This window comes from Mirounga leonina, unplaced genomic scaffold (assembly GCF_011800145.1).
Source record: "Mirounga leonina isolate KUSES-001 unplaced genomic scaffold, KU_Mleo_1.0 Mir_53, whole genome shotgun sequence".
Classification (NCBI taxonomy): Eukaryota; Metazoa; Chordata; class Mammalia; order Carnivora; family Phocidae; genus Mirounga; species Mirounga leonina.
The window spans coordinates 103,713,592-103,732,539 of NW_023270807.1; the positions used below are offsets into that span (position 1 = coordinate 103,713,592).

General features: G+C 43.2%; 1 protein-coding gene across 3 annotated transcripts in view; it reads right to left on the reverse strand.

Annotated features, from left to right (window-relative positions):
* The window catches only part of CNKSR3 (CNKSR family member 3), a 159,048-nt gene that overhangs the window by 69,643 nt on the left and 70,457 nt on the right, over positions 1-18,948 (reverse strand). Inside the window, exon 11 of one of the 3 annotated variants that reach the window (XM_034991062.1) lies at positions 13,018-13,964. The exons of 1 other annotated variant lie outside the window; for it this stretch is intronic. In XM_034991062.1, coding sequence (XP_034846953.1) covers positions 13,018-13,069 — 52 coding nt within the window. In that variant the 5' untranslated portion in view covers positions 13,070-13,964. Of the gene's footprint in view, positions 1-7,328; positions 9,894-13,017; positions 13,965-18,948 lie in introns of those variants that run through there. One more of the 3 variants, XM_034991064.1, reaches the window with a different exon arrangement.

Genomic DNA, 18,948 nt, shown 5'->3' on the forward strand with positions numbered 1-18,948 from the left:
GGCGGCCAAAACTTGGGGCGTCAAGATCCTGAAAAGGCAAGAAAACCCATCTAACATTCTTCCCCATGTTGCTCTTTGCACTTTTCTGATTCCCAAGCATCCTGAAGACAAAAGAGGCCAAGCAGAGAGGAGCCATGGCTCTGAATACAAGAGAAAAATCATTTCTCTTCATCGGTACAAGAGAATAAAAGCCACCTTTAATTCTATCATCCAGAGATAACCCATGCTGGCACTGTAATGTACTTCCTTTCAGTCTTTTTTTTTTAATGTATATTCACACAATCTCAGAATTGTAACTTACGAGAAAACCAGAACCTAAAATCATTAAGTGACTATCCAAAGGTTATATCATCCCTATTAAATATATTTGAAAATCCATCTTCCCCATTTACAACAGCCAAATCAAATATTTTTTAAAAGAAACAGAACAGTGGGGCCTGGGTAGCTCAGTCAGTTAAGCGACCGACTCTTGATTTCGGCTCGGGGCATGAACTCAGGGTTGCGAGATTGAGCCCCACGTCAGGATCCACACTGGGCATGGAGGCTGCTTAAGATTCTCTCTCCCTCCCCCCACTACCCTGCACACCTGCACACACACACTGTCTCTAAAAATAATAATAATAATAATAATAATAATAATAATAAACAGATACCGTTTTCTCCAGAGTGTTTTTTAATTGGGTTGTGAAATTACAGGTTAAATTTACATAGGTCAATTCAAATCATACCATTAAAAACATAAATGTTTTTCCCTTGCCCTCAAAACTTATTACCAGCCAACTTATGTCGGTACCTACCAAAGAGAAGCTGGGTGACAGGTCAGGTTCTGGAATCAAATGTGTCTTGATTCGAACCCCATTTACTTATTACGCAACCTGAGAAAGGTGAGGGCCTGGTTTCTTTAACTCTAAAATGAAGACAATGAAAGTGCCACTGTCAAATAAGCATTTTGCAGACTAAACGAGATTAATTCACAAAAAGTCCTAGCAAGGGCCTAGCACATACAGAAACTCAGTGTCACCTGCTAACTGCTACCTCCTTACTAAGCCATGAGCTTCTTGACGACAGGCTTCATTTATAACTAACTCATCTTTTTGTCCCTAGCATGAAAAAGGAGATAGGGGGTGCCTGGGTGGCTCAGTCGGTTAAGCGGCTGCCTTCGGCTCAGGTCATGATCCTGGGGTCCTGGGATTGAGCCCCATGTCTGGCTCCCTGCTCAGTAGAGAGCCTGCTTCTCCCTCTCCCTCTGCCTGCCACTCTGCCTACTTGTGTTCTCTCTCTATCTAGCTGTGGAATAAATAAATAAAATCTTAAAAAAAAAAAAAAGAAAAAGAAAAAGGAGATAGATCTTAAGTCAACTGTTAACTTACTAAATCAAACAGGACCCCACAAACTAGCACAAAAATTTGCAACATATTCCCTACTTTAAAATCTTTCTGTACAAAGGAATGAACTTATGTATGAATGAAATCTTTCTGTACAAACAGAAACAGTTCCTGTCAGGGGCCAATCCCACACAGCCAATGGCAAAGTAAACTCAAACAAGAGAAGTCAAGTTCCTGTTTTCTCACTGAAGAGTAACCACCTAATGTCTACGTTCATTAAAGCACTGGTATTTTTGACCTAACAATACCCGCATGGAGTTACATACTGCAATGTCAGGAATAATGGAACTAGTTAAATTGCAAAATGAAATTATAGGTAACACACGGATTTGCTAAGTAATTGATGAATTACTGCAGAGCTCATTGTATTCACAACTTATAGGTAGGTTTCTCACTTGGGCAATTAACACCTGACCATGACTGCCCACAGAGGGAATTACAAACTGGCCCACAGATGTATTTTGTGTGTCCGATGGCACACAAAAACCGTAAACGGTTTTCTAAAAATTGGGAAATGTCACATACAATGCCAGATTTCCAGCTTCATTGTGAAAACAAACAAAAAAAACAACAAAAATCAGAAGATCTGGAAACTGCAGATCTAGTCAGCAGAAACTGAGCCAACGAATGTGTCTTTGGGTTTGCCACACTCTTGGCCACTTCCGACTGACTCACATACTCCTGCATTTCCATTTCTGACACTGCCCGCCTGGCCCCTTAGGCCTCTGAGTTTGCAGCTCTCGTTGGAAGTCCCAGTGCCAATCCTGGTCTTCGTGTTCATTTCTGTAGCACCTTTTCTATTTTGGACTCTCTTGGCCTTGGACAACTGCCGGGGGGGCGAGGGGCTCCCCAAACTCCACCTGCACTGACTCAGTGTCCATGTACTCAGACAAAAGAGCTTTTCACCTTGAGCTGCTCTGAGGAATTCTCTTCTCTGCTTTTTCTTTCCCTCACTTCTCTTTGCATCTGCCTGCCCAGTTCAAAGGCAAAACCTGAGTGCTAAGTGAGAGACAACAATGATCCACCCTCTCTCAAAATGGAATGGGGGAAGGGGTGTTGCATTCTGCTACTCTATTAGAGCAAAGTCTGGAAATTCCACCCGAAACCTAAACAGGTCCCTTCGGACCATGAAACATTCCTCTTCTGTGTTTTCCTGGGGCTGAGCACTCACAGCAAAAGAATCCCCTGGGTCTGGGGTGGAGCACCTGGCTAGGAGTCCACAGGGTGACAGCTTTGACCCTTCCTTGCCCACTCTGTGGAAAGGACACTCACAGACGGAGATACATTAACTTATCCACTGAAATCCGTAACAAACGTTCCTACTGGAAAAAGCTCTCCTTTCTAAGTGATCATTATGTATTAGTTAAAAACCAACTGTAGATAGGAATTATGGGGGATAGTCTGCCTTAAATCATTGATTTTTGAATGTTCTACATGAGCGGTATAAACCAATGGTCCTCAAATTTTAGCCAGCACCAGGATCTCCTGAGGGACTTGATCCAACGCAGTTTCCTGGGTCCCACCCCCAGAGCTGCTGATTCTGTGGGTCTGGGATGGGACCCTGGAATTTACATGTTTAAGCTCCCAGGTGATGCTGATGCTGAAAAAGTAAGTTCAAGAACAACAATGATGAGATGTTTCGGCGGGGGGGGAGGGGGGGAGGTGCCACATGTATGAGACTGGGAAAGGGTCTCAAGAAAATATCAGCTTAAAAATGCCAGGAGTCAGGTCCAATATTCATATATTTATAGGTGCTCATTGTGTGTGCAGATTAGATGGTACTAGATAAGAATGAAGAATCTCCCCACATCCAAAATGAGTCTTTCTTCACCGATCAGCATTCTGTCAAGATTCTCCTACTTGGCTCAGGGGTACTTATAACGAAACCACTTCATACTACATGTCTCTAGACATATTCTAACAGGGAGTATTTGTGGTATTTTTCCATATTATGACTAACAGTTTTGGTTTTAGCGTAGACAGTCACTTTTTGCAGCCATGTTATCTGCATGTGGTTCGTGTGGGACTCCAGCTGGAATCCATGTTAAGAATGTGCTCACGACTTTAACAGGTATTATATGAAGTCTGGTCTACTCTACATAGGAAGCTAGCTTTCCTATCTCAAAGATCATATTCCAGGTAGTTTGACTTGACTCCCTTTAAAACACTGTAATTTAAAATTACTCTGGGAACATGAAAGACTATTCAGTTAACACAGGTTCAAGTTGGAAACACACACACACACACACACACACACACACTACTACTACTAAATCCAAAAGCACTGAATTTCCCCTCTGCTGCAAATCTCTGAAAATAGGAAATAGAATGTTTCCTTTCACTAAAAGGTTTTCCTCAGGAAAGCATGATTCAGATTATCATAATCACTGGCTTTTCTGATAGATAACATGTGGGGGTTTGTTCTCTAAAAGGGCTGACGGATTTTCTTCTTGGGGGGAAGGGAGAATAGGTGTGTGTGGTAAGCTTCAGGTTATTCTCCTATAAGCCTACCTACCTTCGTTTCTCTCCCACTCTACCCTGTTGATAAGCAATGCGTTAAGTGTTTAAAAATGTGTTCAACTCTAAACCTGTTGAAAATTCCTCAATACACATCTATTCAACCAAAAGCATGGTGGCTCTCTTTTCTAAAGCACAAGTAGGATAGTCTTTCAATGGAGCAAAAATATTTTAAATCAGATCTATCCATGGGTTCCTTGGACTCAAACACTTTTTAAGTGTTCCTACAGAAAGTTTTCTAGCTTTTACAACCTACTGATCTGCATTCTAAGGAACTGTTTTGCTCTAATAAACACAACTGCATTTGCCCTTCTGATCCCAGGTTAAAAACTGTTCAATCAGCCATTTGATGTCAAAGAAAACAAACTAGGCTATGTCCACTTTCACAAAACCCCTATTCATAGATGAATAAACAGCTTCAGAAACTGTAGCTCCCAGCAAAATGTGCCAGGAAAGAACAATACCGGGAACAAAGCATGTGAAGGCAAAAAGACCGATTGCGCTCTCTATTTAAATGACAAGAGAGTAATCAGGATGAGGGGAGGGTGGGAGCCCTCCTAACCCTAGTAAGGAAAAAACAAAAAACAAAAAAACAGGAATATACATACATCACAATTTCAAATATAATTTCAAAATGATCTCAATGAACCAACTCTATCTAGAACTTGGCTTCTCAAATGCAGGAGCCACCAAAACCTTAGTCCAAAGTCCCATCATTTCTAGAAGAGCTATTGGTCTATTTTGTTGTGGTCATTGTTATTGTTGTTTGTCAACCCCATATTAAAGCAGGGACCCCAGCTGGATGCCTGTACCTGGAACAGAGCTGGATTTTTAGCACCTAAAACAGTATGGGGAACTTAGTAGGTCCTAAGTAATTAAGAAACTCTTTTTACTGCGGGGTGGAATTGTCATCAACATGAGTCTTCCTCCTAAACTCCTGCTCCTAAGCTCTTTCCAAGAAAGCTCCTACACAACTGTTCTATAATACCACCTTCCTCTAAGGTCCTCAAGGGAAATGAAGGAAAAGTGTCCAAGGAAACATGAGGTAAAAACAGAAAATGGAGTTGATTTAACATACCGCTATACCAATAAAAGGGAGGATGGAATTGTTTTAAGTTATTAGTAAACATGTGAAAGGTGACTATCAGCCACAACAGTGTTAAATATTCAAACAAAAATAAAATCCAATTGTACTACATTAATATGTTATGAATTAATCATTAATAAGTGTATGAACATTTATATGCTGTACATTCCCTGTATATTCCCTATACTGCCTCTTTTAACTGTAACTAAAACCTGTGTATTGGTTATTATCAATCCTATTTTACAGATGAAAAAACTAAGGAAGGTTTGAAGACCAGAAGCTATTTACCCAACCTATCAAACCAGTTAAGTGTTAAACACAGAACGTGAATCCAGTTTTATTTTATTCCAAAGCCTGTATGTTGTTCACTGCAGCTGCTTGACCTTGTCTCTCAAAGCATTTAAAATGAGGGATGCAGGGCGCCTGGGTGGCTCAGTCGTTCAGCGTCTGCCTTCCGCTCAGGTCATGGTCCCAGGGTCCTGGGATCGAGCCCCACATCAGGCTCCCTGCTTGGCGGGAAGCCTGCTTCTCCCTCTCCCACTCCCCCTGCTTGTGTTCCTGCTCTCGCTATCTCTCTCTCTGTCAAATAAATAAAATCTTTAAAAAAATAATAATAAAATAAAATAAAATGAGGGACGCCTGGGTGGCTCAGTTGGTTAAGCATCTGCCTTCAGTTCGGACTGTGATCCCTGGGTCCTGGGATTGAGTCCTGTATCCAGCTCCTTGATCAGTGGGGAGCCTGCTTCTCCCTCTGCCCCTGCCACTCCCCGTTTGTGCTCGCTCTCTCTCCCTCTTTCTCTGACAAATAAATAAATAAAATCTTTTTTTTTGAAGCATTTAAAATGAAGCCACTATGAATAATCAAAGGCAAGCAGGAAATGTGTTTATATATGTGCGTGTGTATGTCTCTGTGTATGAGTCTACCAAAGAGAAATACTAACTGCATCACAGACAAAAAACTACAACATGACACTCAAAATAAAAATTAGATTAGGAGTGTCAGAAAAAGAAATGATGCATTCCACCACAGAGCTGTATTCTGAAACAATACAACACAATCAACAAACTACAATAAAATAAATAACTAGCAGTTAAGTGTCTCAAAGGCTAAAGGGTCAGGTTTAAAATACATAGGGTCCTGCTTAGGCTGTATAATTGGAAAAAAGAAACAAACAAGAAAGAAAAGGCCTATGTCCCCTGAGTATAAATCGTAAGGGGATAATCAGGAAACACAAAAGTCAGAAGTTCTTTGCAGCTGCCCCTTCCCACATTTGCCAATTAGGAAAAACAGAAAACATCCACCGTGGCCAGAGGAGGAAGCAGGTCCGGAGCAAACAGAACAAGAGAACAGAAGCCTGTGGAGTCCGGTCCCAATTCCCGGCCTTTGACCTTGGCCAACTCATTTAACATCCATAAGCCAAAATGTCCTCATCGGCCACAGAGAGATGCCTTCACTGCACATCTCTGGGGCTTGTGAAGACTGGGAAAGGAACAAACAGGGAAGAACTCTGCAGAGTTCATGTAAATAAAACTTGTTTTATTTATTAGAAGCTGACATAATGGCTAAACCTGGGGTGAAAACTCTAGGAATACCACGAAAGGAGAGTAAAATGGGAAATCAAAGTGAGAACACGAATGTCCCAGAGCTAGAACCCAACAGGCTAGGAAGGGTCAGAATTGGAGGTGGTGACACAGAGTGTGAGACAGAGGAGAGAGGCCCCCACGGCTCCATGCAATGGTGTGAACACAGAAACGGAGTATTCCAGGGGAGACTCGAGCATGAGGAGGTCACTCCCAATCTCTTAAGGAGACAGAACTGAGACACCTGGCCTTAGAACAGCACACACTTTTCAATTTTGAGAACTACTCTGTTTATTCCCAAAATAACATTCTGTGTCATTTTCCACCAACAGTGAAGTCTTTCTGCAAAATCTGCTAATCATGGTAAACCCTGTGTAGTCAGTCACAAATGCCCACCTCATCCTCCTATGTCCACCTGACGATCTGGACAACACACTTCAACCACCGTGCCCACTGACCACCCCTTCTTACTACCTGTTTTAAAAAACAAAACAACACAACACACCAAAAAAAAAGGTTGTTAGGAGAACTCTTCAAGTCCCAAAACATAGGTAAGAAATCTCAGGGGAAATGTCTCAGTTAGCGTGCAGAGAATTACCTGATGCTGTTGCTAGCTGGTGCTTATAAATATACGCACACACCCTAAGATTGCCTTTTTGCTTTAATTAGTGGCCAAGTCAAGCATCCTCTAAGTGTCATCATTTAAGGGCTTAAATAAAACAGACTGAGCCCATGTCAGATCAGACCACAGAACATACCAGCAGAGTATAAAAATGGGTTCGCAGTTATGTGCCACAGCAGTGCTTCTCAGACTGTAATGAGCACACGGATCACCAGGGGATCTTGTGAAAATTCGGATTCTGATTCAGCGGGCCTGAGCTTCTGCATCTCCAACAAGCTCCCAGGTAATGTGGACTGCTGGTCATGGACTGGGTGCCAGATAGCAGCCGACGTTTGACTGCACGAGCCAGCCCTAATGCTGGGTCCACTGGAAGTCCAGTTACTATCAAAAAAAAAAAAAGGTTGAGATAATATGGTTTGGATGTATTTACCCAAAGAAGATTCAGGATACTGGCAAAAGACGTCTATCATTCAGCTAACCAAGAATCTTCCTGATCAGCTGCAAACCCTGCCCTGGGTCCTCTGAGTGGTTGTCAAATGGCAGGGAAATCTCCTGGGTACTGACTGGTGACCCTGAATGGAGGAGTCAGCCTTATGACAGACCTGACGGCTCAGAGAGGAAAATGTGTGACCTGGAGCTACAGAATAAAAGAGAGGAAGCAATAAAAACAAGGAGCAGTAATTTATTGAGAACTTTCATAAGACCACACAATCTGGGGTAGAACGGGGATACAGCTCCTGAGTTTGATTGCAGAGCCCACCCTCACCACAGAGCTCCACTATCCTGGCACAGACCATAGAATTGATGAAGTCATGGGGGAGGGGAGGGTGTTTACGAGCACCACCACTTAAAAATACAGGACCCTGAGGAAGTTCTCTCTCTGTCTGTCTCTCTCTCCCTCTCTCTCCACTTCAGTGTCTCCATCTTTAATATGGGTTAATAATTGTTTGTACAGCTGATTGGGTTTTCTGAGAATTATGGAGTCAAAATAAAGCACTTAGCACAGTGGCTGACACATAATAAATGCTTCAATAACTGTTTTTCTATTATTATGATTATGATAACTCTATGGCGAGAGCCCAGGAAATACACGAGAATCAGGAAGAGAGTGGAATAAAAAGAGTTTCTGACCCACGAGGGAGATGTACAACTGTCGAAAGAAAAGGACCTCCTTTTTTCACTGGCCACAGAGGCTAAAGGGAACAGTATAACCTAACTGGAATCAGGATTGCTGGAAGAACTGGCCTCCGTATGGACACACATACACCAGACAACTCTCTAAGAGTCTAACCCCGGAGTCGACCTACAATGTACCAGATCTCTACAGGTAACGCTGAAATTCCAGCCCCTCAGGACCAAACAGTGAGGCACTTTAAGACTGCTGATGTCCCACATACTAACAGACATTACAGGGAAGAAGAGCGCCTGTGGCCAGATGACAGAGAATGAGCAAATGCCCCGAATCCCACAGGCTCACACCTGAAGCAAGAAACCCCTTCACTCCTGGTTCGTGATGGGGAAATGGTACCCATGCTAGGAGCAAGAAGCTGGCCAGAGGGGCTTCTGTTCTGCCACTGACGCTGGGCACTAGAAATGTGCTCACTTGACAAAACACTTATTGAGAGACTGTCCTGCCAGGCCAATCAACGACCAATGGCGCCTCCGGGACAAATCAGTGGTCCTTCCTCCTTGTCAAAGACACTCCCCAGTGGTCTGAAAACAGAAACACAACGTGGGTGGCTGCATTTTACAATGCAACACCTAATATTTAAATAAAACTTAGAGACAAAGACTTCACACAACTACAGTTTTTGACCTGAGAAAGCTGAACAGGAATGAAAACAAGGCCATTTCTAAAACAGGGCAGACCCACAGGGTTGATGTAGGTGGGAAATTACGACATGTATCCTACTTTGAGAACTAACCTATAAAGATCAGTACATATAAATTACTGTGTGTCAGACACTACTTGGCTGCTTACCGATATCTATTCTCCACCCCGCCCTCTTCCTCACTGAACAAACTCCAATTTTTTTCAGGGCCACAATGGACCCAAATTAAAAAAAAAAAAAAAAAAAACACACACACACAAAAAAAAACCTCCCTTTCAGCACGAGGCTATGTGACAGTTCTGGCAACTGAGATGTAAGCCAAGTCACCTGATGGAGCTTCTAGGAGAAGACTTGACTACCAACAGTCTTTCGCCACCAGTCTCCTTCCTCCTAAAGATGGGATACTGGAGGTGGAATAGCCATCTTACACTGTGGCATTAAGTATGAAGATGAACACCATTTGCTGCCCTGCATGCTAAGAATGGCTCAACAGGATGGCAGAAGGAGCCTGGGCCCCTGACGGCACCATGGAGCCCCCAGCCACTTCTGAATTCCCCATCTCCAGACTTCTTTTACAAGAGAAAATCAACAGTCTCATTTGGTTAAACTCCTATAAATTGGATTTTCAGTTATGGGCCCCTGACCCTATTCTCATCTGAAGATCATTTGCTTTGCAAAAGCCTTTAGGATTACTTAAAGGCAGGGTGTCATGAACTATGAATTAATTTGACTTACAAATAATCCTCCCAAATAGGTAGGATAGGACACACATACACCAGACAACTCTCCTCCACTAACAGGATATTAATAACACACATCATGGGAATCCTGAAGGTCTGCTCTAGAGTGAGAACCTCCTGAGAGGATGGAGTAAAGCTAAGGCACCTGGGCTCAAATGCTGCTGCCCCTTCCCCTCTGTGTGACACTGATTAGGGTACTAGACCTTTCTGTGCTCAGAATGCAACTGCAAAATGGAAATACCAGTTCCTACCTCAAAACGTGGTTAGGCACATTAAATGAGTGAATACTCGTACGATGCAGAGAAATGAGCCTGACACACGGCTAAGATTTACTGAGGATCTCCTAATATTATGAAGAAATTGGTGACAGTACAGCTAAAGATTCATACACACAAAAATTATAATAATAAAATAATAATAAAATCCACATGAATTCATTCATTCTGTAGACACAGACTCTTTTTCCTAATGCATGCACCTGCCTCCTAACATTAGCACGAGAGAAAGAGCAAGCTGTAAGCCGTGGTCAGGGTTAGACAGTTTAAAATCCAAGGCTTTCTACGGTGCTCACAATCACCATACCATACTCATGCAACACAGAGCGTGGCAAAGTCTACATGAAGAATTTCTTATCAGGAGGATGTATTTATAAAGTGGGGGTTGGGTAGAGAGCTTAGCAAAGATAACTAAAAATAGCTGTATAAGCAAACAAGTTTGCATAAATCAACAGTTGATTGAAAAGTCAGTATTTTCACATCATTACTATGCGAAATATTCAAGTAATGTGTCATGCAATTTGGGAGAATGTAGCCTCTTGTCTCAGAGTCTGCCACACTTACTCCTGTTATCTTTTCTAGGTTCTAACACAGAAAGTATCCAGATCATTCTATGAGGCTGTACTTAAGGGTCCAAAAGGGCACAAGCATTCTGTATCAAGTTGCCACATGCTAACCACAGGTATGTAACCTAATCAGTGTCCAGTGCTCCTGATACCAAGATATTGAACCCCTTGTAACTGCTCTTTTACGTCAGTAGGAAACTTCCTAGATGACAGCAATCTCATGTCAAACCTCTGAATCTGCTCTTCCTTTTAGATGCTAAGCAAACATAACAGGATGTGAATTTACACTTCTCTTCTCCCAATCCCAAGAGGGACCAAAAAAAAAAGACACGCATCTTGAGGGTGTGAAGATCTCACTCCATAATCTTCCTGTGTGCCTGTTACCATTTTTCTAGTTGTACATTATCAAGTAGGCTGGCAGGGGCTCAGGAAAACCAGAGTGATAAACTGTAACCCTTTCTTGACTCCGAAGCAGTACAGCTCCAACAGAAATATACTGCATGCCACAAATGTGACTCATGTGTGTCATTTTCCACTTTTTAGGAGCCACAATTAAGAATATAAAAATAAACAGGTGAAGTTAATTTTAATCTTGAACGGTATGTAACCCAATATATCCAAAACAGTCACCTCAACATGTAGTAAATATGAAAAATTGAGATAACATACATTCAGGTTTTTTTTTTTTTTTGCACTAAGTCTTCACATGTGTATATCTTACACTTACAACACATTACAATTCTGACCAGCCCACCTCAAAGGGCTAAAGAGCCACATGCTAGTAGCTACCCCACTGGACGGAACAGCTCTGGAGGTCAAAAACGGCTGAAAATCATCCGTTTCTTGAGTTGCTTCTATGACAGACACACAGGTAAAATAATCAACCAACTCAGTCTTGGCAAGCCACTCGTTGGGGAATCTGGTGGTATCTTGAACGGGGAAACACACCCCATTGCAAAATAGGGCCTGGGACCTTACAGTTTTTAAGTCAATGTTTTGCGCCAAGCACTGGCTATGCTATTTCCTCTTTACCTGGGCAAACGCAGTCACCAACACACACATTTGTGTTGTTTTCATCCTCACTTTAAATAAGAACCCAGGAAATTTAGGTCCCTGAACAAAGCTCTTCTCAGCAGTGTATCCCTCTCCTGCTCCCGGTGGAAATGATCAGGCATTCCCCACTGACACATCCCATAATGTCCCATATATCTAGAACATCCCATTCCACGTGGTCTGTGGGTACCATGCAGGCATGAGAAATGAGATGTAGAGATGACCAGTTTCCATTACGCCCCAGCCATGGGTGAGACAGGTGGAAGGATGACCTGATCTTACCAGTGTCACCTACCTCTCAGGCTTACTGTGATGACCAAGGGCAGTAAGAGAGAGAGAGTTCTTAGGAAACTGTAAAGCGCTATACAATTCTAGTTATTATTATTGGGAAGGACACCATTCCTCACCTGCAAGAGCAGATAGAAGTAACAAAAAAAATATAGTAACTTGAAACAAAGAGATGATAAGCTGAGAGGGGGATGAGGAACCCATGAAAACAGCGGTTCATTTTCTGGGCTTTTTCTTTGGAAGAGTACAAAGAGGCTTGTGGAGGAAGCTCTAGCACTCTTCCTTGGAAATCCTGGGAGACATAAAAAGCAAGCCAGACCACTCGGAGTACGACCTTCTATCCCTGCTCCATCCCCACCCCACTTTTTTTCCTCACCCCAAATACCGTACAACTCAGGATCTCTTCTTCCCAGGGTCTAAATGTGGCCTAAAAATGCAGCGCCACAGCGGGTACCGGCACCTTCCCGAGCAAGTCACCGAGTCCGGGGAGTCTGGCTCAAGGCTTCTCGCCGGCGCAGACGCCTCAATGTTCTCTTGTGCTGCCCTCTCGCCTCCTCCAACAAAAACAGAGAGGCTCGGCGAGCCGCCGGAGTCTCCCTTTACCTGTCCAACCGCCCCGTCATGCCTGAGAACTACTCTGGGCAGGCGGCCTTTACGAGGTCCGAGGGGAGCCACCCACACAAAGGCGCCTTGTGCCTCTCCGCTCCGGGCCGGGCAGCCTAGGAGCCGGGCACCGCACCCAGGCAGGGAAGGCGCCCCCGGTCCCGCAGAGCCCTCCCCGGCAAGTCCCGAGATCGGCATCCCCAACCCTCACTCTCCATAGAGAGGCCATCTCCACTCCACGGCTTCATGATGGGGCTCCCCGCGGCTTGCCACAACCCGCACCCCCAAAAGCAGGCACAAGGATTAGGGGTGCACAAGCCGCTCCGAAGAAGTTTGCATTGTCACCGCGCAACGCTCTCAACGCGTCTCGCCTGAAGGAGCAGCTGAGCACCCTCCCTACCCCAGCTCCCCGCCCGCCCCATCCCTGGGCTGGACACGCCACCGCCCCCCACCCCCAGACCCACTCACCTCTAGTCCAGTCCACCACTTGCTTGGGGCTCCACTTGGTCACGGGTTCCATGGTAAACGGTTTTGCTCCCAGCGAGGCTAGAGTCGGCGGTTAAAGTCTTGCTACCAGGGCCCGCTGCCCCTTCCCAAGAGGGCGCGCCCCGCAGCTGGTCCCCGTGCGCCGGAGCGCCCCGTCAAGGCTGCATGGCCGCGGTCAGCGGGTCATCCCAGCGCGGCTCGGCCGGGACAGCGCGGTCCCCTCCTGGGCGCACGGGACAGCCGCGTGGCTCCGCCTCCAGCTGCCACCGTCCAGCTGCAGCTCCTCCTCCCCCCAACCCCGCCGCCGCAGGGAGCCCGGGCACAGCTGCCGCTCCTGGGCGACGGCAGCTGCGGGGACGCGGGACCGTGACCCCAGGCCCCCTGGCCTCGGCTCGGCACGGGACTCTTGGGCCCAGCTGCTCCCCGCCGCTCGACTGCGCCGATGGCCCGCACCACTTCCTCTGGCTCTCCCGCCGCGCGCTCCGCTCCCCCTTCAGCTCCTCCTCTGCGCGGCGTGCTCTCCCGGGGGTCTCCGCTCCGCGTGCGCTGGCGTCCCCGAGCCTTCCCGGCCGCAGGTCCCACCTCCTGCGCCTCCCTCCGGGGCTGGACTTGGGCAGGGAGGAGCGCGGGCCGAGCGCGCTCGGGTTACAAAGTTTCAGCTCGGGTCGCTGCTCTCGGAATAAAAGAGGGGCGGGGCCGAGGACCCAGTGAAACTCGTGGGAGCGGGTGGTTCCGCCCGAAAAGGCCGACTCCGGTTACTTTCCCTCTCTGAGACCTTCGCACACACAGTCGGAGTGTCCCGGGCCCTACTTTCCTTTTCAAGAGAGGGGTTGTAGATCGTGCGTGCATCCTGGACAGCCCTTTGGCTTGGGTGAGGCCTGGGTCCTATTGGTAGCAGAACAGTCTGTTTCGGTGTGAGCAACAATACACTAAAAAAAAAAAAAGTATGATCTGCATGTTCTGTTCATTTTCAATGATTTGCATCAGTATTGCTCTGCGATTAAACCTTCCTCGTTTTAAAAATCTCAAGGCAAAATTATTTTGCTTCGTATTTTAGGTAACACTGTGACAATGTAACTTTTTTCCTCCAAAGACAGCAAGTTTACCAGGAGATTCTCGGCTTCATCCATTCTAATCTGCAGTGGAAAACTTGCCCTCTATGTATATATTTTCATTTTTTACTCATTTTCAAACTAAGCCTTCCCTGTTGAATCTTCAAGGCCAGTGTCAAAGAGCAATTATCTCTCATTTTAACTCGGGATATGGGTCAAGTTCTCTGGACTCTGCGATGGGTTGAACCACAAAGTCCCATGAATCTTCCTTGTTGCCAAGGCCCATCTTCCTTTAAGATGGGCCTTGGCAACAAAAGGCCCAAAGCATGTGAAGGTGCCCAACCCAGAATGTTGGCAGGTAGGCAAAGCCAAAGGAGTTGGGAAGGAAATGGCCTCACTTCTGGGGCAAGGGGAAATGGAGCCAGTTACTTCATTCTCAGCTTTAATCCACTCTCATCTGAAATGAAAAACTTTGGCCCCCTATATATCCATTCCCATCCCCTTCTGTTTTCCTACTTAGGTCTTGGGTGGCAGTCAGGGGTGAGGGGGCTGTCACCCAAAGCAAGCACCCAGGGGTTGAAGACCAGCTCCCACTCCATCCCTGCACTAATGGAAAGCAATCACTTTCTGACATGCCATAGGAAGGGCTGCCCTGAGCCTGAGGTGCTTGGCAGGCTGGAGTTGGTATGGTAATGGTTACCCTGCAAGACTCAACTCCCTTGTTTTAGTCATGCTACTGCAATGATATTTCAACTTGGTAGTAAAGTGAATCATAATAAATTGGTAGCTTTTAGGATGATTTATGGCTGTATTGTAATAGTCATATTTGCAAAGTGAGCTGATGCTCATTTGGATTAGTCATCAATCTTGAAGGAAAATTTGCTAGCCAGCCAAAACAAAAAACATCAACAAAACAACAAAAATCAAGTGCACAATTGCCGTCAGAAGACTGCTGTCAGAAGGGCCCTTCCACATTTCATGGGACTCAATCTGGGGCTAAAATGAACCCTGAACAGAGGGAAAATCCTAAATTTGAATATTTACCTCTCCTCCTTCAAAGCCTCTCCTGAACATCCTCCCCAGCCGGAGTGAGCTCTACCACCCACTCATAGAGATTCTTTTGGCACTTAAGTCTTACCTTCACTTATGATTATTTATTCACACCTTCCCCTTGGAGACTTAAAGGCAGAACCTACCTGATATTATGCAGAGCTTTCTCTCCTCTCCCTCTTCCTACCACCTAGCTGGTAGCACCTCACACCAAGTCAAAGGTGTGGTTAGTATTTATTCATGTGAATTCCTCCTATGTGCTAGCCACTGCATTCACTAAATATTTGTTGAATTAGTGTGATAGGTACTATTTATACAAGTCTGTTGGGATGTTTATGTTGAAAAGATGGCTAGCAGCAGGCCTAAGCGTCTGTTGTACACTCTGATGAGCTGGAGTAAGAAGAAAAAAACACTTTAAAAAGCGAAACAACATCAGACCCACCTTCCATGCAACTTACCTCTAGGACTGAGGAAACACAACAACACAGATATGCAGTTATCAAATACAGTGATTTTTTTTTTTTTTTTTGAGCAAGAGTTATTGGCAGACTAGCAAGCTTGACAAAGGCAATGACAAACTTCCTGGTAGAGTAAATGACCTTCAAAAAAGATGACCTTTTAAACTTAGTAATATCACTTGTTAACCATCTTTACGGCAAAAAATAGGGAAAAGGACTTTGACATTTGTCATTGCGTTCACTAGAAAATATAACCAATCTGATCCACACCTTTTGTTACAGCAATCACTGTATGTTGTCATCTTTAATTATGATTAGGATGACCACATAATTTATCTCCAAACCAAGATATTCCTGAATATCTAATGCTAAAGGGGAGCTATCAACAACTGCCTGGAATAACATGAATAAATTGGGCCATATGGTCCCTGTGATTATGAAGAAAAGTCAAGTGTTAATAATTTTGCCACAGAATTTTACTTGACGTTTTTCACGTTTTCAAATTCATTTGCATTAGTCATTAAAAAGCTAAAATTCTGAGAGTCAAGCAAGATTTTGCAAAATTTTCATCCCACTGAGTCAACACACTGTCTGTACTCAGTACATAAACACATCGTAGCTAAAGAGGAAGGCCATGCTAAGATCTCTAACCCAGAAGACCAATTAACTATCTAAATGAATTAGCGTTCTGTTTACACTTCAAGTCCTGAAGGCTAATTACTATTTAAATAAGGCCTTCTACTTTAATTACAGCTGTTAGCATGTGAAAGTTCTAGGGAGGCCTCCCTTCCCCCGTCTGAAATGCAAACTTGAAGACATCCAAAGTCACTAATGGCATATAATAAAGGCAGAATCTTCGGTAAATAGCTTTGGAAATTAAAGTGTATGCAAAAAGATCATTTGTAAATTTGCTAAGTTTTCTTCTCTGCTAGCTGTAATCTATAGCTCTACTATTACACTGTGTATGTACGCATGCGCAGAACCCAACTGCAGCTACACTATCTTCTTCAGAAGCAGAATTACTCATTTGGACCTTGATGTGTACCACAATTCATGATATATAGCAAGAAGCTGAATAAATCCTCTTCTAAATTGAACTAAATTTATAGAACTGATACTAGAACCCACATCTCCTAGATTTCTCTTCCCACTCCTTCATTTTTCTAACTTTGGGTCTCCTTGCACATAGAGGTCATTTATTCAACCAATGAAATATTCATTCAGTACTTGTAGGGCATTAAACTAGGCCCAAGGAAGATTCAGAAACAAATGCCAGTTATTTATATATATATTTATATAATATATATAGTTATATATAATATATATACAGTTATATATATTATATAGAGAATTATATAATATATAGTTATATATATATAAAATATATTTATATATTTTTTTAAGTAGCCTCCACACCTCCAGTGTGTAGCCCAAACAGGGCTTGAACTCACAACTCTGAGATCAAGACCTGAGCTGAGATCAAGAGTAGGACACTTAACCGACTGAGCCACCCAGGTGGCCTTAATGCCAGTAATATTTATAGGTCAATGGCATCGTGTGACTTTCTGAGGGGGGAATTTCATCAGTAGTCTTTATCAGAGGAAAGTACCCTGGTAGACCCAGACAAGAAAGTTTTAAGGGTCGATATGATATTAACATTTTAAACCAGTCCATATTTTATTATTTTTTTAATTTGAGAACTAAGGATGGATCATTTTGGATAAGTGGTCATTACTATAATTTATTTGACAAACACGGGAGTAGCAAAATAAGGAAGCTTTTAAACAGATTATTAATCTGTAAAGATCCAGTCTCCTTCCCTAGTCCAAAGAACTGGTTCTTGTTGTTTTTTTTTTTTAAGGATGAAAGAAAAAATAAATAATGCAAGCTACCCCAAAAATTCAGCTTTATCTTACAATCTGAGGTCCTCTTAATTATCCTTTTCTTCCCATCACATCGCCTTTCCTATTTTCAGAACATTCCAAACTATTTAATGTTTTCTTCACATATAATTGTCTCATGTATGTCTCTTGAGTTATCTTTTATCTTGAGCAATCCCACACAATTCTGCAAAATGCTGCCGGTGAAACATCCTGTAGTTAGAGCGACGCATTCTTATCTATGACATTACCTCACTGCAAAACCATCGGTTAACTAAATTATCCAGGCTGCTGATGATCTCGTCTTTCACTCAATTCCATTTGGTCTGAATTCTTCACACCATGGTAATATAGTTATCTTCCTAAATACCCAGGTTCCCCGTCAGAAAATTCAGGTAGTCAAGTCCTCAAACTTTTTTTCTGTGTTGTTTTTTTTCCTTAAGTCTCACAAGTGCTGCCCTACTTATTCGAATTCTTTTGATCATTCAGTTACATTAATTAAGTCATCCTACAGTAGGAAAGCCGATATTTGGCTTTCTTTCCTGAGCCCTATCTGTAACTCCGAGATCAATGTCAATTGGATAAATGTTCAAAAACCTCACCTATTTTAAATCAGACTTGGAGATGCTGATTAGACTTTTCTAACACAAAAGAGAAACAGTGACACCATTAAATCCTATTTTCCAGGATTTATAGTTGTAGTTTTGAAGAGTTGTTATATGAAGCAATACCCACAGAAGAGGTGAGCTTCCTGACCCACAAACGCTAAGGCAGCTAACAAAGAAGTATGCTATAGACAAAGAAGGAACCATCAACCCTGCATTTTCCCCAAAGGATTTATGCTCCTTTTCATTCCAGCTATCAAGTTGCAGAGTGTCCAAAAGGAACAGAATGCCATTTGCTCCAGTTGTTCTTATAGTTTCATTTTAACTTTGTGGGACTCATAATCTCCAAGCAAGTACATATACTACCAAGAGTTTCACACAATGATTTTTATTTCAAATATAAACTCCATGTTGATAATGACAAAAATTTGGGGTAAAAAAAAAAAAAAGACTGATTTTTTTAAGTCATTCTAAACCTAAAAATAAAACTATAATTAAAATGGGCCAAGTAAGCTTTTAACATTAGAAATAAAACACAGGTTTGAGTTTCATAAACACACTAACCCAAAATTTTACAAAATTCTTTACGGTGTCAACAAGAACATAAAAATGATTGTTTATTTAGTATTTTCTATTTTTCTAATGTGAGTTTTGCCTAACAAAAATATTTATAATGAAATTTCAAATCAAAGTGAAATATATATGCAAATGCTCCAGACTGTAATTAAGCAACTTTAATGAACTTGGAGTTCAGTTTCCAGGATGTTTGCTTTTATTATGTAGTTCCAATTGCATTCCGAGGAGGGCCATTTCTTTAAGTTTTGACCTACTAAAAGGTATGTAAATTCTGCAGCCACCGCTAAACAAC